Source organism: Camarhynchus parvulus, chromosome 1, assembly GCF_901933205.1.
Source record: "Camarhynchus parvulus chromosome 1, STF_HiC, whole genome shotgun sequence".
In the NCBI taxonomy this organism is placed as follows: domain Eukaryota; kingdom Metazoa; phylum Chordata; class Aves; order Passeriformes; family Thraupidae; genus Camarhynchus; species Camarhynchus parvulus.
Window position 1 is genome coordinate 70,802,314 of NC_044571.1, and position 21,798 is coordinate 70,824,111.

Sequence of the window (21,798 nt, forward strand, 5' to 3'; positions counted from 1 at the left end):
GGAGTAACTCCTGCAAGTCATGGTTTATTCACCCCTCTGCTTATAACCCTCTGTTTTTCTTGGAAAAAACCCCAATGTGCACATTTGTTATTTGCCAAGAGAGCTGTCAAATGGCTTGTCAGAATTCTGTATGTTAGAAGACAGCTTATTCAAACAGAAGAATTATACTCCTTTAGAAACAGTCAAAATTTTGGTGAAACTACATGTTGTATCCAGAACAAATAAAAACATTCTGAATTCTGATAAATTATTAAAGAGTTCAGAATGATTTGTACTAACATTTCATAATAAAGAATCTTTTCTGAGGTTCAAGGAGTTGTGTTAATTAGGTGACCTAAAACATCCAAACAACTTTTTTCTTTCATAAAATTTCATGATTATAGTTTCTGGAACAGTGTGTTTTTGTCACTGGGGATGGTATTGCACCTTATAGGAGTGTGACTGGGCCTGAATCTCTAGCCAAATTATTTGCTTCATTCCTTGCAAAAAAGTTTTTTGAGGCTCCTTATTGTCAACTTTCCTATGAAGTGTGCTGACTACAGGATGACCTGACCTCTTCCCTTGAGCATCTGGATCCATCAAACTAAAAATATCTTATGTTGTAGAGCAGTGAGTGTCCTCTGTCTTCCTTGCACTTCCACAAAATAGGAAATCTTCTTACTAAAAAAAAAGACTGCAATAATTTCTTCTGTCCATGCCTCTTTCATGTTTTTTGTTACCGTTCCAGAGATTCTGCTTTGCTGTGTTTGCTTGGAAAGTCTTTTTAATGGTGCTGCTTTCCCACTCTCTGAACACCTCAGTTATTTGGATATGCATTCTGTTGTAGTTCACATGCATAAAAATTGCTTATGGATCAGCTCTTACTTCTGGCACAGTAGCCTCCTGGTGCAGTGTGCTTTTAGCTAAGCTTGCACTTAAGCAGTTTATTGCTCTGATGGTTTGATGGAGATGCTCTGATGGACAGCTAAAATAAAGGAAAAATAGGCCTTAGTACTACACTGTTGCAGGGCTCTGGCAGAAACTCAGTAGTGTCCACAGCTCTGTGTAGTGGGTATGGTACTTTTAGGTCAAAGGTTGGACTTGATAATCTTGGAGGCCTTTTCCAACCTCATTGATTCTGTAATATTCTTAACATAGTTCTTATGTTCGCTGCCTAAGCCATAAGTTGCCCCTACAGGGGTGAGGTTTTCTCATGGTTGCATGTACACATCTTGAAATAGCTTATTTTGCAGTGTCCGCTTAAATAACTTCAAAATAGGAATTTAAAAATACTTTTCTTGAAAAGGGGAATTGCTGGAGGGCCTTAGGGACAGATCTTAATTTATTTAAAAGCTGCAGACAGTTTAGTACTCCCAGTGTGATAAATGACATAAACATGGATTTATGGAAGGTCATGATGGTGGTGGTTGATGAACTCCGAAAATCTCTTTCTTTCTTTGTATAACGTTAGTGTGTTGTACTAATTATAGAAGATTTTCAAACCATATATATTTAAACTATTCCCTCTCCCCAGTCCATCTCTCATGTTCTTTCCTTTGTGTCTTTTTTGGTTTTCATATGCCAATAACATGTGCCAAAGACAAATGTGTTTTCTCTCTTCAGGTTTTTTATGCTGTCTTGGACCAAATCTACCATGGTAAACACCCTCTGAAAAAGTCAACCACAGAAATTTTAAAGGAAACACAGGAGAAAGTTTATGGATTGCCATATGTACCCAATACAGTGAGTAGCAACAGAATAATTGTATAAACTGCATCTTTTCTTTGATAGCATAATAATACCCCTTCCTCTCCATGACCCTTGCCCTGCACACTCATATGTTTACTGCTGTATTGTTATATTGAAAGAATTTTCTTTCTTTCACTCACTTTATCCAGAGAGTAGGGATGTTTTTGTATAAATGTAGTCTTTTAATGATGAACTTCATTACCTTGCCTTTATTTTCTTAGTAAAGAAGGCACTGGAAACAATATATTGGAAAGAGGATTTATTTGAGCTTTTCAAAGGCTGCTTATAAAAGGCAGCAAAACACTGTGCTGGTGTGTGTATGCTGTCAGCATGAGAGAAAGTGTGAAGCAGGAAACAGAAGTGTGTTCTTTTCACTGTATTCCTGTGACCTTTGTCATGTCATTTATGCTTTCATGTGTGATCTGAAAGTGAAGAAGTCTGGAGTTCTACTGAGCTATCTGATTTTGATCTTCATCACGACATGCATTTGTTCTGTACATCATGTGACAGCCAAAGGCGTAGTTTGTATATGGCAGTCACGGGATTTCCTGGTCTGTGTGAAGCTGAATTCCTGCCTGGAGCCTGCCCCCCTCAGTCACTGTTTGACACTGTGGTCAGAATACCCAAATGCTTTTGCTGCTTCACAGGAAAGGTACTTTCCTCCTTAGCAAAATGTCTTTCCTTCTCTGAGAACGGTGTTGGGAGATCCATTTCCTTGTCATAACTATACTGCCCCTGCTCACACCTCCAAAAGAGTGTAACATCTTGTAGTGAGACTATGATCATTTTGAAGTGGGACAGCAGGTTTTGACCTGGAACTTAATCCCAGCAAAATATACTGTGAACTTCTGAATAGTCAGAAAGTCTATGTTTCTATTTATTGAATGTAAAATTGGTGTCAAGAACTGTAAGGCAGTTTAAATTTTCAGTAAAACATTGTGAAAAATTGCATTAGAATAACATCAGTACTCTTAGCGTATTTAATGTCTGTAGTTTGTCTTGCTATCCTTTGCTGTTCCTCCTTCCAAGCTTGAGACATGCTTGCATGTTTAATTTGTCCAGATTAAAAAAATAAAAGCTTTGAAGTAAAGGTTGGGGGTTTTAAGTGAAAAGAATATATTTCTTCCTTTCATTTGATTTCAGAGCTAGACATTGAAATACAGGAGTAGGGACCAGGTGGCTTTTTTGTCTATTATTTGGCTAGGTACTTACAGAGCTGGCAAAGAAAACCAAGTGTTTTGATTATTTGGATTTATCTGTTCTCTATACCTTTAGATTCCATTATGTATTGTTAAGTCAGGCTTCTATATCTTAAGTTAGTGGTGTTGGATAAGAGAATTTCTTCCTTAGTGAAGATCTTCACTGCATTAATGTGGTTTTTCTGTAGCAGCATTATCTGTCAGGGCTGCAAGCATCCATTATTATCTCTTCCTGATGAACCATAACTCTCTTTTACTGCTCTTGACAGGCAAGTAAACCCAGTATATATCCTCTGAATGTACTTGCTTGAGCTTCAGTCTTATTGTGCAGACTTATTTTCTGGAGTAGAGCCACAGCATGTCTTCTGTCATTCTAAGGCACGGCTCAGATAACAGGACAATTTGCACGTGTCTTTTTGTTACAGTGCTTTCAAAATGAGGCATATAAACTACACCTAGTAAGTAAAAGCTGCTGCTGCACCTGTGGGCTATACTTGTTTAAGTTAAACCTAAGCATCATGTGTTACGTGCTAACAGTAGGAGGGATAGTGCAAAAAAAGCCCTGTTGAGAGATAGCAGAAAATAAGTCCTGTTGAGGTCAGTATTTGCCATTCAAACAGATTTTGCAGGCACTGGGGCAGCAGGCATTGCCCAAAGCCATGTTTGCATTGGCTGCTTTGATGCAGACGGGTATGGGAGCTGGTGCCGCATGCAAGGCGGAAAGGAAGTCAGATGGAAGCATGGAGAAACAGCACCCCACTAGATTTTGTTTGTCTAAATAATGCAAATCTCAGTTTCTGGCTGGCCATTGCTTATCTGTTCAAAAGTACACAGAGTTTACTGCTGGCTCCTGGAGGATGAAATTCCACTGGGATTTCATTGCTCTGTTACTGAATCCAGAAGCTGATGATTGCCAGGCAGGGGGCAAGGAAATGTATCTGCCTGTTTTTGTAGAGTCCGGCAGTTTTTGTTGCCAGAGGAGATTAGTGTTACTGAGTTTGGAAAGCGAATAGCAATTTTGCTATTCACTGGATTCTTGAGTCCTTGTGATCCCTTTAAAAAGCAACCAGTCTTCTTTTTGATTCTTGTAGGTAAGCAAGATAAACAAAATAGTAATGACCATACATTTTCCAGCCATTCCTTCCTGAATGTACATTGTGTCAAAATCTGTGCACTGAGGAGAATTCAGTGCTCTGCTTTTGCTCCAAACTTTTGTTCAAATCATAGCTTATTTCTTATCTCTTGTGAAGTCAGTTTTCATTAATTATGGTCTGCCTTGCAGTTGATGATACTGTCTGCTTTTAGAGTGTCTCCCATGGTCTCTTCTACATTTGTCCCCAGGATGCCCAGAGAGGCTTTTGAAAATGTATCGGGTGACCCTTTGATCAATCTGAGACATGATCAAAGTTTCTCCCCATAATCTGTTGCTTAGTCCCCTCATGTCCCCCAGGTTCAGACTTGAAAAGTACTTTCCTTTGAGACAGTCATCAAAACTTAATGATATGCCATTGCTAGTCCTTCGCCAAGCATAATAATTCCTGTCTCCTGCTGGGGGCTTGGTTCAATATTGTAACAGAAAATGACACACAGGGTAAACAGACTCTGCAAGGATAGTGGAGTTTGCAGCCTCCTGCAGTTACAGGAGGAGCTCTCAATAATGAAGTAGTAGTACAATAAACACCACCTGCCCAGATCATCATACCTGTATTTTCTTTGTGAAATAGTTTGAGTTATTAATTCTTATTTTCAGAAGATTATGGGCTTGTATATTAATTGTCTGTCCATTGTAGTAACCTTTTCTAATCTGGAATTTTGGTGGGAGATGGTTTGACTGTGACTGTGAGAAAAAATGGTTTTGAAGAGCGAGGCACAAGGAATCTGGGTTCTTTTTTAGATGACTGCCAAATAGTCCCTTTTGCATTTTTCAAAATTACATGGTCTTCTGGTAGGCTCTTTTTCCAGAAACAACTGAATTTCCTGTGTGGTACTTGAATACAAAGTGCAATGCTGGAATTTAACCACACACATCATTATAATTACTTTTGATAGGAGGCAACATGTTGGTATGCAGGGTGCCTTTGATATTTTTTGGAACACTGAATAATTTGCTATATGCCTTTTTGTTTTAACATATTAAAAATACCGATTACTTCAGAATGGTCACCTTTACTGGTGCCTTAAATGTGCATCAGGTTACAGGTTTAATTATGGCTATATAGTTTTGTCCAGAGTGTAAGTTTCTTTGGCAGCCTGGCCTATGGTTACTAGTGTTTGGAAAGACCAAAACACCTGTGAGACCAAAAATGTTAGCCAGCCAAGTTTGCCGACAGAAGACAAGGCAGGTATTGTGAGAGATACCCTAGAGCAAAGATGTGTTTGAAAATGGTGTATCACCAGTGTGGTTAGTCTGTCTTCTTCCTGCAGCTGGGAGGACTCTGCCCAGACAGGGATCCTGACCTTGGAAGGCTCCACCTAGGTCTTTGTCTTAACTTGCTATGGTTGTGTCTGTCATGTTCCTGACAAAGGAAATCAATGGATGAGATGCAACCTAACATTTGGAGTGCTTGCTCAGGGAGGCTGTCAGACTCTATGGGAAGATGTGGCTTGCCATGGGAGCTGAAAACACAAGTATTTCATTAACAGGGAACATGCAGGGGCATGGGTGTTTGGTCAGCTGAGGAGGAGTTGATGTCAATAGGCAGAACTGGCTTCTCTACAGAGGGAAAATAGTTTTTGCATCACACATGGTTGTCATGAGCCAAAGCCTCCTGTTTTGTTGTTGTTGAAGAAAATCTGTGTGCAAGAGAGTGTAGTTTTAACAGGCTTATTCTTCAGCCTGCTGAGGGCTGGCTGGCAATTTGAGCGAAGTATCTTGTTACAGAATTTGCCATCTGTGTCCTTGTGGCATCTGTTGTCTTAGGATTTCTTGTTAGGTTTTTGGAGTGACTACTAAAGTGCAGTTATATATAACTCTGTTTTTGTATAAAATTTCATGTGAATGTCAGTAATGCATATAAAAAGAATAAATAGTCAGACTGAGCAAGCAATGAGGCTGCTGGCTTAAAGTAAATAAGAGATAACCTTTAACCTCTGATGGTAAAAGTGGTTCTGAATTCTGAAAACTTAACTCAAGTGGTGAACATAAATCTTAAAGTTATTGGTAAGGAAGGCTAAGTAGCAGCCACCTATTAAATTTTAAACTGTAATTTCACTTCATGTTTATTCTGTCTCGAACCTTCCAAAATTTATTTTAGATTTATTAGCCTAAACTATGATGTAACCTTAGAACCTAAACAAAACTGAAAGCCAGATTAAAGAAAATGTAAAAAACCAGTTAAAAGGTAGAACGGGTGCTATTGGCGAAGAGCTTTTAAAACAACAATTCTGGGTGTGGTAGATGGGGGAATAAAACTTATGGTGCTAATCAGTAAGATGCTAAAAAGAACTCAGTTGGAGAAAATGCCTGTATATCTGACTATCTGAGAAAGGGAGGTTATTAGAAAAGTAAAAGCCATATAAAAGTGTGAAAAACAGAATACAGGGTAAGTTCTAACGAGTAAAACTCTGGAAGTTTCAAGCAGCTTAGAAACCAAAATAATAATTAAAAACAATGCATCAAAAAGAGGAAGGCTGCCAGATATTTGCTGGAACTGGAACATAGATAAGTATGATGATTCAAAAGACATTATGTAGTTATCCAAGAGACTGAACCAAGGATACAAACCATCGTGATGCAAAAAAGATTTGGCAGTAAAGGACCAAGCCCTTTAAAACTTTATTAAGATAATAAAAAGTAGAAATCATTGTATGACTAGAGATAATTAATAAAAGAATGCAAGAATTCAGAACAAAAAAGGCTAGAAATGCTGAGTTGAGAATTGCAAGTAGAGAAGGTAATAGAATTCCATAATTACTCAAGAAGCAAGAGGTGAGTGGGAGAAAGAGCAACAGTGTATGTCAGAGAAAGCAGGAATATTCTATTCTGCTTCAACATTTTTTGAACAATAAGTGAATTTTGATTAGGTAAGTAATACATGCAATTTTTGAGATGGAATAAAACAGTAGTGAGGTTACCGAATAAAATAGAATAACTAGATTAGATGTAGTCAGATTTTCAAAATATTTAAGCTTGTCAGAACAGTCAGTGACTTGGAGCAATTATCACTCACAAGCTCATGAAAAAGTAGTAGTGTTAGGATAACTGCTCTTATGAAAGGAGAAGAACTTGGGAGCTGTAGACTAATTGTTCAGATTTTGTCACTCAACAAGTAATAGTAGCAATTATTAAGCAGCTCATAAGTACCTTGAGAACAGTCAAGTGAGGAAAATAACCTCAGTTTTGTTAAGAACTGCCTAAGATGGAAAAAATCCACTTTCTTCCTAAGACATTGATTGATCTTGGAAAGAGGATGTAAGTCATTGATAGCATAACTCTGTGCTTAACAAGCTTTCTAACACTTGCAAATCATAATTGTACAACCAAACTGTAGATTTGTTGCTGAGTCAACACACAGAAAACATAGTGACAAAGCAGGTGGAAGCTTAGTTTCAGACAGGGACATTTTAAGTGGACATCACCAGGAGTCTGTCCAGATTGGAAACAGGAACTATGAGGAAAGTTAAGGAAATCCAGTATTGAGCTAGCAAAGAGAAATTTATATGAGCACACATGAATGGTATTGAAAATCTTCATGAAAAAATTATTTGGAATTGAGGCTGTGATTATTTGTTTCTTATTAATGAGAAAATAGTAGGAGGGGGAAAATGATATAATGTATAGCAAGTGTGACTGTGGGTAGTATCTAATCTTTTAAAGTATTGTTAATTTTTTCCTTCATTTATTGAAGAGGGAAGCAGACACCCAGTATGTCTCACGTGTCTCGTAGGCAGTTTGAAAGAAACCAGTGTTGTAGATCACAGAGACTTAAGTTTCATAGTAAACCCAGAGAGCCTTCATAGAGGATGGCTTTTCCACTTTTCCCTCTGCAGTTACTTGAAAGGTACTGATGTTGCTCATATTGCACTTTTTTGAGTTTTGAAGAGGGATGAAGTCATATGTTATTACTCAACCCCTTGAAGTTTGTGTAACCCCTACAAGGTAATTTTTTACCTTGCCATGTTGGAAACTAAAGTTGTTTATACAGAGTGCAAGTCCCTGGATTAGTTTTCATATGAGCCTTTTTAAAAGTATACTGCAAAATCAAGTTGAAGAGTCTGGGTCTAAGGAAAAGATTAATAAAGGAGTGCACAGTGAACTCTGGGGAAGTGATAGTTCTATAAATAATTAATAGCTAAAAGCCATTTCAAGAAGATTGGTGCCCTGCTGAGGTCAGTATTAAAGTAGATGGTGGGACTTTCAAAAGCTCTTAAAGTCACCTTTCAAGGTTTGTTTAGGTTTCTGTCTTTGTGGAGTTGAGTTCATTTTATGATAAAGAAAATGCTGATAGCAAATACTGTGAAGATTTGTTTTCCAGTGGTTATATGACACTATTCACTGGGCAACTATCTACAGCAGTAGAGTGTTTACAGATATCATAAGATATGAAGCACTTTTAAGGAAATTTTTTTTCCAAGTGTTAGCCCCATGAAACTCAAACATACTTTAGTGATAGCATTTGCCATATTTACCATGTGGGAGACCATTTTAAGGAGCAGTGCAAGAAGCAGTTGCATACGTCTCCTGTTAAAATTCTGAATATATTTAGATGTATTGTACATATATATGAAAGCACAGATAGCTTCATCTAGTTTAATATAGTTCTGTTTTCATGGCTCACATGTTCATTTTCCCCCCTGAGATTGCATTACTGGAGCTATATTTGACAGTGATATATACAGCTGAATACCTCATTGCCATAAACACAGCCTAGAGAGTCTGAAATGAAATTCTGTTCAAGTGCCATGGGGGACTGTCCTTTCTATGAAAAGTCAAAGCAGAAAAGAACAAGACAGAGGAACTATTAGCACCCCTGCTTCACAGGAGGTGGCTGAGACAGGGTGAATGTAATTTCTTTAAATTCACACTGCACTTGTGGTAGATTAAGGATTAGAGTTGTGATCCCTTAAATCCATTTCTAAAATGACTCTAGCAAAAGATAGTAAATAAACAGTAAACAGGTAGTGATTTCATCTTCCAGTGTTGGTTCAGATAATTGATTAAATTGTACTTGCAAGTATATTTTGCAGTTACCATGCTGCTTAATATTTCTTGGTTTTGTAAGGGCTTATTTTAAGCAGTGTTCATAATGTTTATTTTAAAATAATGGGTCAATACTTAAAATTAGGTTTAATTTGAAAAGCAGTGTAAAAAATTTGGGCTTCAGTGCAGGTCTGTACGCTAAGGAAACAGTGACCTGATTCTGTTTATCTCAGGCTTATGAATTTAAAGCTTAGGCAATAATAGAAATTCCTAATTTTAATTAAAGAGGGGGGTATTGCATGTGTATGTATATCTGTGTAGAATTGCATGGTATGACATGAAAGATTTGTTTGAAAATCGTATGTTTGCAAATTTCTTATATTTTATTTCAAAGACTAGCTGTAATGTTTCAAGTAACACAGTCTCTTAACTTGTCCAAATAAGATCAGTTAAAGGACACAGTAAAGAATCCATTTTCATATCTCTGTGTCTTTTAAAGATTTGAAGCAATGCAAATCATACACACAGATTTTTGATGTCAATATTCTTTATTATGACCCCCCTCTCCTTCCCTCAGTCCATTTCTGGGGAGGAGAGAAGAGGGTATAGAGTAAATAGTTCTAAATGATTTTGCTTTAAGCAGCTCAGATTCATGAATAGTTTATAAGTAAAAATGAAATATTTTTCTTTAAGCAATTCAAAGACCATATGGTACATATCTAGAATCACCTAAGTGGTTAATTGAATGTTAAATTCCTTTCCTCTTCCTTAGTGTAAACAACTGCAAAAATATTTACATTTCCTGCCTTGCTAGATTTATTTATCATTTTATAATAAAAACACGGAAGTGTTATAAATTGAAATCTTAATCTCTTGCTTGACTCACTTTCTGAAATGTCAACGGTGTCTCTGGTTTGGTTTACTTTGTGTTCTCTCTATTCCTAACACAGAAATGCAGAGCACTGGAAAACTGAAGAGTATTGATATTAGGCGAGTTAGAGATGCAGCATGAGATGAGGTTTCTTGAAATTAGTTTTCTGTTATTCTAAGCAAGATTAGAAACTGCAGGAAAGAAAGTGGTTCTTTATTGCATTTTATTATTATTGTGAAACTCCAGAAGAACGATTATGTAATTCTGTAAAACTTAGAATGGTTGAGGTCAAAAATCCAGAATGTAAGTTGACCATGCAAACTGCTGCTTACCTATGGAGAGAGTTGTTTCTACAGACAGGGAGTGCTACAGCTTTTCTCCAAAGGTAGCTGCTGGCACAAACAGTTTGCAAACTCTGCACTCTGATACTCATCAAACCATTTCAAAGCACTGGCCAAAGTGTGCTTGTCTGCATGGCAGAGCAGCATTGTCCTGGATTTCTGCTGGCACTGATAAACCTTGGCCTCAGCAGAGGGAAACGGCCTGTGCTGATTCCCATGCTAGCTGCCCTTCTCTCCTGGCTCCAAGGAACCAGAGCCTGCCGCTTCCCCTTGACCCCCCAGAGTTATCCGCCCCTGCTGATAGCTAAATTCAAGGGCATTAGGAGCAACAGTGTCACCTGAGTGCCAGACACAAGGGGTTCTCCACCCAGTAGCCCCTGAAGGAGATAGGTTGGCTGCTCCTTTGTTGGGTTTCCTGCCAGAATAAAATTTTAATTAAGAAGGGGGAGGGCACCAGATATCATCTCCATCAAATACTGCTCTTCATGGAAACTGTTCAACAACTTTCTCATTGATGTAATTACTGTAGCACACTTTTTGTAATTAGAAGTCTTAAATGACATGAGTACTTCCCTTAATTTAATATTGGGTCTTTTCAGGTTCTCACTTGTGTTTTTTTGTCTTAAGATGCAAAGCAAAATGGACGTAAATGTACTTTAAAGTACCTAAAGCAGAAACTGTTGGAAGAAGGTTTTGAAAAGTCCAAGCAATAGTCAAGAATTTCTGTAGGATTTCTTTTCAGAAAGTGTAGTAGGATTTTGTAGTACTGATTTATGATGGAATTAGTGGAACCCTCCAGAACCATGTTTAGCCACTCAAGCAAAAGCTAGCTTAGTATATATTAACATACCTACAGATTTTCTTTCAATTTTGTCTTTTTACTATCACAAAAAAATTTTTGTATCAGATTATTTTTGTGACAATATTAACAGTTCTAAATTTAAAATTCAAATAATTGAGTCCTAAAGTAATGTAACCTTTAAAATAGTTTGGTTTAACTGGTCCTACCATATTGTTAAAATGAACAAAGGGGCTTGACTTTTGAATAGAAGGTGGAAGGTGTAGTAAATTATTCAGATTTCTCCTAGAGCAGTAATCCTATCCTCTCAAAAGATAACAGGATAAATATTTCTGTCCTCTGCTATAAAGGAGGCCTATGTGACTAGTGTGGGCAAGACACATATAGTTTAAGGTAGCTAGAGTAAAATGAACTGAATCTTACCCTAAGAATGTATTCTACAAGGACTTAAAAAAACCTCCTGATAAGGTGTGAGAGTACAAAAGTATCAGTAAGGTATTTTTGTATTCACATGATGGGGTGGAAAGCCATTGCACGTGGGATTTTGGAAATGCTTCAGACTTGGTTATAAGAAAAGATTGATAATGTTGGCAGAAAAAAAGTCTGTTTAATAGCAGCAGTGGATCAGTGACACACCTTTATTGCAGTCTGTTGTGCTGAATAAAAAGCAGGCATGAACATGACCTGTGGATGGCATATTATCATAACCCATGGGCTATGCTGTAAAATGCACTGTTTTATAAACTGCTGGAATGGGTTCATGGAACTTTTTGAAGTAAGCAATTACCCGGAGTCTTCATTAACTTTCTAGCTGCTTACCAAAAATATAACATTTAATAAGGAGACTGCCCTAGTTCTGCATGTCTAGCCTTTACCCTGTCCAAAAGGGAATTTGATATGTCATTTTTTTTAATGAAGAAATATCTCCTTGTTGGAAATAACACAAGAAATCAAGTCATACCTGAATTTATTAACATGAAGAAATGGAGTTTTATGCTACAAGGTCAATCATTTAGTTTTAAATATTTGTGATAATCTTTTAAAATGTCTCTCTTTTTTGTGAGAAATATTTTTAAATGTTATTTGTGATAATCACCCCAGTAATGGGGGGTGTCTTTTTAATCATCATAGAACTTTTTAATGGAGAGTAGCCCTATATATTCTTGTGGTTTTTGAACATGTTATTGCCTAGATCATAATCTCCTCTGTATGAAGTAGGAGGAGAGGAAGAGGTTTTTTATGTGGGCAGGTAGCTTCTTGTGAATTAGGGTAGAGGATAGGTTTAAATGTTTAAATATATTTTTATAGGTAGCTAAGTCCAGTCTTGAAAAGTTAATTGTTAGGACAGAATAGAATCAGAAAATGTACTTGAATAATGTAATGGTTTCTGGGTAATATTGAAGATTGGGAGTTCCTGATCAGGAACTTTGTGTGAGGACTTGGACAAAAGTAGTGACAGGAAATGATGACATGCTAGAGTTATTCATGCTCTAGAATGGGGAAAATCTGTACTGATTAAAAAAAAAATTAAATACAGGTTTCAGATTTCAGTAGGAAATAGCACTGCTTGTTATTGGTTTTCCTTTACTTCTGTTTGCAGTGGGAAAACAATCTTAGTTTCAGTTTGACTCATCCTCCATTTCTGTTTCTTGTTTTAGGCACTGTTCTGTTACAAATAAATTTTTGAAATTTCTACTTCATCATATTAATGTAAGCCTCCCCAGATGCAGAGAGGGAGATGAGCATTGTCATTCCTTGGTCTTTCTGTAGTTTCCTTTTCTCTTATGAAAGGAAACAATGTGACATTTGTTAGTATAGCCTAGCAAAGACAAGGTCAAACAAAATTGAGCAGAGTGTACTGAGGCCATTTTAGGTGCAGACTTCGAAATCAAGCTTTTGGTCTTGGACAGATTGCTGAGAAGTTGTTCTTTTCTCCTTGCTTAATTGTGATACAGAATTTCAACAAGCCCAATAAATTGAGTAGTTGATGAACCTGGAAGTGCAGATGAGCTGGTTTAGCTGCAGACCATTAAATGCCAAGAGCATTTGAGGAAACAGTATAATCTGAGGTTTCAAGTAAGACATACTGTCTTAGTTACAGCTTATATGATTATCAAAGTAATTCCTTTCTGATGGGAGAGGTAAAAATATCCTTCAGTATGCCAAACACCTGGAAATTATTTTTGTTTGTAGCCTAAAAACCATTTCTGAGTATGTGAAACCAATTTGTCAGTGAAGTTTTCCACATTCCAGAGAGAGAGAGAAAGTAGAAACTTCTAATCATAAATTTTAAAATTTATTATAAAAGAAACTGACATGTTTTCCTGCTCAGTCTTCTAAAAATGTGGTCTCTGCTCTGTTTCAAAATGTGCTTTTAGTTTAATGATTATGGTTGTAATTAAGGGACTAGTTAGAAAAACTCTAGCTATAAAGTATAAACATATACCAAACCAAATACCTTTCAAAGGCAACCAAAATACCTTTCAAAGCAAAGTGGAGACTCTGTGTCTGAGCTGGATGTTGTAACACACTTGCATTACAGTGAGATACAGTACAGTGCTTTACCTTAAAAAGAAAAAAGTTAGTAATTTTTAAGAATTTATACCATGCATCAAGACTCATATGAAAATTGAAGGCTGGAGATCTTCTTTAATCTCATTTAACCTTGCTACTCCTACTTTAGTTGTGTCGGTCACCAGTACAGGCTCAATTGCTCACCCATGGCAAATTCCATTTGTTTTGGGCACCTGTCTTAGGGTGGAGGTAACCATCTTGTAAAATGTAGCTTTTGAATGGCTGAACTACCGCTAACTTTGAGAACTTTATTTGTAGCTGTTACTCAGGAAAGGTAGCGTAGCTAGCAACTTGTTTCTCATCAGCTGTTGGAATTTAGATTATGAAGCACTGTTTGTTCCCTTTTCTTTTAAGGAAAAAAGACTTAAGTAAAAGCCAAATACTTTTTCCACCCTTTCATTTGGTCATTTTTTTTAGAATATACGTACATCTTTTTGGGTAATAGAGAGTAAGATAATAATCAGGACTTTGTTGAATAAAGAAGCATAGTTTATTTCAGCTGTAAAAAAGAAGGAATTTTTTAAATTACAGTATGCAAAAGAAACACAAAGACAAAAAATTTTGGAAAATTACATATGTCCTTTCACTTTTTGTTTGGCTTCATCACAATTTCAGCCATTGACTGTAGGATAAGAACAAGCATCTGAGAGCCCATGGACTTAAATTTAAAACATCTGTTTTGCTACATTATTGTTTATCTTTTAGTTCCTCTGTGAAACTCTGTTTTTTATAGTACCTGCAAAAAATCATGACAACAGACATATCACAAGAGTTTTGACTTTGGATAGGAAGGCAAATAGGATAGGGCACTTGTTTTCTCTATGGAGTTTCTTCAGAGCCAAAGGGCCAAGGAAGTTTCATACTCCTTCCTTTCTACAGTCATCCATTCTCATTTCAATCTGTTGGGAAACAGCATTTCAGTTTGGACCTACTTACTTTACACATCACACTGGAGAGGTGATGAAATCTTCATCCCTGGAGACTTTTGACAGGGCCCTGAGAAATCTCTTCAAAGCTGGCTTTGCTTTGAGTGAGGGTTGGACCAGATGACTTTTGGAGGTTTGTCACAATTTAAATTATTCTGTTGCAGTCAGGGAAATAAAAGGAAAAAAGTATTTTGATTTCTGTGAAGATAAGGCTGATTGTTCTGATTTTCTTTGCTAAGAAAACGTAAGGAAACAGTCAACACTAAAAAGCATTAAAAAAAAGTCTATCATCACTTGAATGAGTCACTATGTGAAGTAACAATCCATAAATGAATAGCAATATAATTGTGGATTATAATCTGCTGTATGTACACACATTTAAAAATGTGCAGACAAGTCTGTCAATTATGGCATTGCATGTGGATAGAATTTGTGTACTTCTAAGATGGCTGCCACATGGAAAGCTGTATTTTTTTATAGCATTAAACACAAATCACTATTACCATTTTGTTTCTGGCAAAAGTTATAAATTTAACTTTTCTGTGTGTGATACTGCACATACCCACATGGAAAATTATAATACTGCATTACTTGTAGCAAGGTAATTGTGGGTTTTGTTCAAGACCAGTAGAACTACACAGCTATTATCAAATATGAGTAATTTATTTTACTGCTTTATTTTCTCCCCTTCTGATCCTGTTTGTATATAGTTTCAATCCTGATGATCAACCTATTGGACATACATCATTTAGATTGAAAAATGCTTCTTCTGATAAAGGATTGTTCATTCTGGGATTTATTTCTGGTGGCTATTTTTTTCTTTTTTTCTTTTTTGTTTGTCATTAATAGGATCAGATTTCTTCCATCATACATAAGAAAATGTTGAACAACATAAAGAATTTAAAAGATAACATGGGGTTTGGGTTCTTTATCGTTTTACAGGCCTGGCAGCTGCGATTCAGTCACCTCGTGGGCTACGGTGCCAAATACTACTCCTACCTCATGTCCAGGGCTGTTGCCTCTATGGTGTGGAAACAGTGCTTTGCTCAGAACCCATTTGATAGGTAAAAACACAGAAATGTTAAATAGAATGAAGTGCTAGTTGCTTCTGGAAAACATGAAACAAATTAGGTTGATGGGCTTTTTTGACGCAAATTAGTTTTTAGTGTTTTTCTTGATTTTAAGAGAGCTACAAAGCAGGAAATAACCACAGATATGTATATATCTGTGTATATACGTGTGTGTGTATATATATACTTTGGGACATGTTCATTGGTGCAAAAAAAAATTGTGTCAATGTTTTAAAATACAGGTGTGTCAGTTGGGAGACACTGAAATCCCTATTTAGATGTAATTAGAGAGCTTGAAATTCATAGATGCCTAATAGCTTGTAATTTTCTATTGAAATCAAAGCAACTGTGGGTATTAAACAAGCTTCATGTCACCAACATCAAAGCTCAGTAGAGCTATCCTACTCATTTTGCCTTGTGAAATTAAAAAAGCAAATTGTGAGGTCACAAATTGTAAGCATACTTATACCTTTGCTGACTGTTCAGGACATTGGAACAGAGCAACTTTTTCCTTTGGCACAGCGAAGCCTGAAATGTTGTTCGCAAATTAACTTCTATAAGCCCCAACACACACTCCTTTGAATAAAATTCGTCTAGTTCAGTTCCTCATAGTGGGATTTTAAATGTAATTTGAATTTGAGGAGCTAACGTGGCACCAGCCGTTGTTTCAGGGTGGAAAATTTCATTTGGTCTCTGTGAGTTCTGTAGAGATCCTAGAAGCAAACCTGAGTGTGAGGGCTGGACAGGTTGTGTTTGCAGATGGCTCTAACACCTGTGTTTCTCCAGGGCAATGGGGGAGCGCTATCGTAGGGAGATGCTGGCATACGGCGGTGGAAAGGAGCCCATGCTGATGGTGCAAGGTAGGAAATCAGCTATAACTCTTTTATTCCCCTGCAAAAGGAAGGAACTTCAACTTAACTGCATTTCTCAACTTGGTCTTTTTACTTTAATTGTGATGTTCACTGGATTTATGAAAGGGAAGTTTAAGTGGACTGGTCATCACCTTTGTATCATGGTCAGTAGAACTCCTTGTGATATGTGTAGTACACGCAGATAGCTGGGCTGAGGTGTTGGAAAGGTTTGTGTTATGAGGCTGTCTAAAGAATTCAGAATAAACTTGAAGGAACGTAGATAGACAGTTACATAGTTTCTTGGATACAATAAAGTAGTAACTTTTCCATACATGGAATTCATAAAATCTCAGGTGATTTTGTATAGGAGAAGTTGAACTTGTTTTGGCCACATCATTTCAGTGTCATCAAAATATCTTTGGCTGTATCAGTACTTCGAGTGTACATTTTCATGAAATGCAGCTCTGACAACTGTAATAAAGAAACACAATTCATTATTCATCTCACTACAATATTTGCCTCTTGAATCTGGAGAATAACTTTTAAAAATCATTCATACCCATAGCAAAAATACTCTGTGTGTTTGTACCTTAAAGAATAATGCCAGGAGAATGAAACAAGTTTGAGAAACTGCTGACTTTATCTCAAATCTCTGAAATCAGGGTAAAGACTTTCCTGTGTAACTTTGCAGAATTCAAACCAAACATTACTTTTGCTGTTCCTAAGGTGAGTACTTACTAAGTCCTGGCACATCTTTCAACTTTCTCTGAAATTCTTAGTATTAAGAATGAGTATGAATTCACTGGCCTCTGTAAACTCCATTTTAGCAGACTGGAACTTCTGGGACTTTTTTCTACAGATAAGGAAGACAGTGGTAACATGTCTGTATTTCATCATGAGATTGGCACAGTTTCATGACTATAACATTTCTGTTCTTTGACCCATATGTTTATATTTGAGGCCGTGACCTCTGCTCTCCTTAGACTTATCATATATTAAGCAACTATATATTCTTTAGGTTGTCTATTTACATTTCTGATCTACAGGGTTACTTTTAATTCAATATGACTTCCCAAACTTACTTCTCTTTACTGTCCTTGAAGAGTTTGTGTTTGTAACCTTGAAAGACTGTAGGCCAGAACTGTGGATTTAGAATTTGCAAGACAGGAATGTGCATCCTTACAAGCATATCCAATTTTTACATTGTAAGTCATATGGTGGAGAAAGAAAAAATGTTTTTAAATACCAGATATGTTTATGATCTCTTCTGGGATATAGTCTTTATTTTACTGAACATGGAATTTTTCTGGAATGTCCTGGAAACTATGTTGAAGTTGCTAGCAGTGTGCTTCTGTGAATCAAGTACTATTTGAATGAAGTTTCAAAATTCATCAGTGGATGGTCTTACAGAAAATCTATGGAAGTAAAACTGGATTTCCCCCCTTGCATGTGATAGGATGCTATGGGAGACAGTGTCAAAGGGCTCACTGAGGTCCAAAGGAGGTGCCTTGCACTGCTCTCCTCTTTTCTGCCAGGCCAGTTATTTCATCATATCAAGTTATTTAAGCGTGACTTGCCTTTGGTGAATCCATGGTGACTATTCCCGATTTTTTTGCTGTTTTTGAGTCTGAAAAGTGTTTCCAGGATTAGGTGGTCCAGACCATTCCTAGGGACTGAGATGAGACTGACCAGCCTCAATTCCTTAGGTTCTGCTGCTTGCTCTTCCTGAAGATAGACATGACTTTTGCTTTTTTCCAGTCTTATAGTACCTCTCCTGTTTTAATAGATTACTGAGAGTTGCCTAGCAACGCCATCTGCCAACTCCCTTAGTGCTCAGGGGTGCGTCCTGCCAGAGCCTGTGGGCTTTTTTATGCCCAGTGTTCTTAAGTGTACCATGATCTGATCCTCTTCCGTCAAAGATACACCTTCCTTGCTTCAGATTATCTCCCTGGCCACTTTTGTATTCTGAATTTCACTTCTACATTCTTTATTCAGAAATCCTAACTGATACTCAAGATCGTAAAAATAACAAGTGTTCATCAGCAGATTCTTTGTGCCTATCATGATGTTCATTTGTAGACAGTAAAGGTAGCTAAGTAAAAAACTTAAACGTGTTTGAGTGACCCCCTGAAGAATGAAATCAGGGTGACTCAGGTGTTCTGACAAGACAATAACTTGGTTGCTGATTTGGGATTATTGGAAACTAAATCATAGAACACACCTGATGAAAAAAGTTATATTTGTACTTGATTGGTCTGTATTTCTTACAAAAAATGAGACTTTATGGAGAAAAGTAGGAACAATACAATTTGTTTAGGTTCAGTGAGCTTCTGATTTCTCTTGCTGCTTTTTTTTCATTATTGATATTCCAGACTACTTGACTTCCGTCTCCTGTTGGTTTCCATCAGTTGCAAAACTGTGCTTCTATAGCAAATAACAAAACATATCTGATTAAAGATAGATTCTACTTTAAAGCTTGTTGATTTTACTCCTCTTCAGAGAAACAGTCCAGAATCTGTGCTCACTAGTGCCCTATTTCAAAAAGTTCTTTAGGTTGTTATTTCAGGTGGTTTTTTATATGGGCTCGCACATGTCTGGCTTTCGGATGCACATCTGCAGCCTCACCCTTGAAGTGTTTCCATACCTCATTAGGAAGTTAACCATGTTCATTGGCTGTTTGATAGCAGGTTACTTCACGAGCACATTTCATTTATGCAGCTTCTTTGTTACGATTTTCTTCTCAGAAGCTATCTATTGTTTTTCTTTTGTGTTTGGATATGACCCTAGCTTTTCATCTTTCTCCAACATGATTCCATAGATGTACTGATTAGGAAAGATAGAGGATCTGACCTGTGGAGTTGCTGACAAGATTCCTGTTTGAACTAGTCTTTAATTAGGAAACGCAATATACTTTTTGTTGTTGTTGTTGTTTGCATTTGATTCTCTTGGTATTTGTTTGCTTTAAAAAACCCAAAATCATAGAGGTTTCTTGAGAACTTCTTAAACATTTTCTGAAGAGACCCTTTTTATCTTACCCGCTTGATAGTCAATGAAATACAGAAACAGACACAAATATGGATATCAGGACCAATTGAAAATGGGTAGACAATGTTTTGTCCAAGAGGCTTATTTTCTTTTAATTTTTCCTTAGAGAAATAATATGTTTTGAGAAGAACTTGATTCCTCTGTGATTTTGTGTTGATTACATGGCTCTTCAGATTTTCTCCTTCCTAGGATTACATGGCATTAGGGATTCCAAATTCCTTTGAAGTTATATAACCCAAGTATCCCTTCCAGGTCCAGTTGTGTGCTTGTTGCAGGTCTGAACAAGATTCAGGTGTGCACCATTCCTCCCTCTCTCCTTTGGCACTCTCTGGCTGGAAAGAAACCCAGTTGCATAGGCAGAAAGTGAATTGCAGTGTGAAAACTACTGGGTTGAATGTTTTGGGAACTAAGAGCATGGAGTCCTGGAGTGCACTTCTCCTGCAGCCTTGGGGCAGTCATGTTGTCCTTGGGGCTTTTGAAGAAGTCCTTGTGGAAAATGTGTGTGAGATTATGTTCCTGCTTTGTTGATGCTGTATTACATTGCAGACAGTCATACGCAGCTCTGAGCCTACATGGTAACCAAACCAACTGACTGTATAAATAAACACCCATTTGCTCCAATGCTGTTTGAAAATTTGCTTTTCCATGCCTCAGACTGTACTTCACGGAGTAATTATAATTTGAAGAGGCTGCAAAAATCTTCAGATAATGATTGTACGTCTCTTTGAAAGTGTAAGAAATACGCATAAATCCTAGAAGGTGATGTGAATGGCAAATATGTTAGCTCAAACTACGTGGACCCAGAATAATTAGTGTTCCAGGGGGGTAGAGGCCAAATTTTGCCACAGGCTTTATTCTTCTCTCAATTTTCGGTGATTGTAGGTTATAGCTAACCGTCTCTCAAAAGGGTGTGGTTAACCACAGTGCTGTAATGTGAAAGAAACTTCAAAGCAGCGAAGATAAGCTATGCAGTTGCCTTAGGCTTGGGAGAGACTGAGCTGAAATAGGAGTTGGGCTGAACGTATTAAAATACACTCCTAAATTTGAAAACTGCAACCATCAGACCTTGTGGACATCTTACTAAATCATTTAGACTGAAGTGCTGAGTACTTACAATATATCAAAGCTGATCTTGCTTTGATATATTTTAATGGGGTTTTAAGAGAGACATGACCACTCTTTAGCACATCAGTGTAGAGTAAGAGGTTAAAACACAGAAATACCATCATTGCCTGTTTCTTTTGGAACTGTCTTACTCTAAAATCTATAGTTATTTATTTAATGAGAGCATGATTGTTTCACTACAGTAGGAGTTCTTTAGCAATGACCTCAGTTACTCTTGGTCCCTTCTTTGCAAAAGTGAAGTCTGTTGGTGTCTGCTTTTGATGTCACTGTTCGGAAAATAGGAGTGTAACAAACCACTAATGCAAGAAATCTGAAATCTGTTTTTGTTATCAAAAGCTGGAACTGCTGGATCGCAGGTCATTTGACATTACCGTTGCCAGAATGATTTTGGCATCTCCTACACATTTAAAGCAAACTTGGTTTTAATAAATAAATACAATTTAATACAAGTTTCAAGTGATATTTGATAAGACTGTATTCAGCTGCCCTAAAATATATCCAAGTATACTGTAATTAATTATATTTCTCTTATTAATTTTGTAATACTGAGGGTTGGAATGTTTTTGTTATGACTTGCCATTTTTATGTAAGAGGGGAAATTAAATCTCCTTGAAGATAATCCCAGCTTCAGTTTCTTCTCTTCTGCCTATCATTTTACTATTGGCTCTTGGTTTTTTCCAGTGTATTGATAATTGGCAGAGTAGTTGTTAGTGCGTCAAAGAATTGACTGAACATCATCCAGACTGGCTGTTTTTTATAAAGTCAGTAATGGCAGGGGAGTTTTGTATAATGGGGCTCAAGGAGTGGTAGTTGTGTCTATTATGGCCATCTTTGTGAAACATCTCTGCAGTATTTTAGTCATCTCTCCATACTGATATCTGGTGAAAAAGGAGTGACTATACATGTTCCAGTGGGCTGCCATCCCTGTCACCTTCTTAAGGCACTCTCTCCTCTTCTCTGTAAACTGCAGGAAACTATGAGTCTAACTGGAATTTTTCCAAGGCTGCTAGGGAGCAAATAAGTGTGTTCCCCAGCCAGGAACCCGAGAGAGGGAGTCTGCAAGAGGCCACGGCTCTCTGGGGAGCTCAGATCAGTAGCTGGCTATCTGCACACATCTGTTTCTCAGCCCA

At 37.1% G+C, this 21,798-nt stretch overlaps 1 protein-coding gene across 1 annotated transcript in view; it reads left to right on the forward strand.

Annotated features, from left to right (window-relative positions):
* MIPEP (mitochondrial intermediate peptidase) overlaps window positions 1-21,798 on the forward strand; it is a 65,933-nt gene that overhangs the window by 42,331 nt on the left and 1,804 nt on the right. The window contains exons 16-18 of the mRNA XM_030950697.1: window positions 1,603-1,722; window positions 15,520-15,641; window positions 16,434-16,507. Coding sequence (XP_030806557.1) covers window positions 1,603-1,722; window positions 15,520-15,641; window positions 16,434-16,507 — 316 coding nt within the window. The remainder of the gene's footprint in view (window positions 1-1,602; window positions 1,723-15,519; window positions 15,642-16,433; window positions 16,508-21,798) is intronic.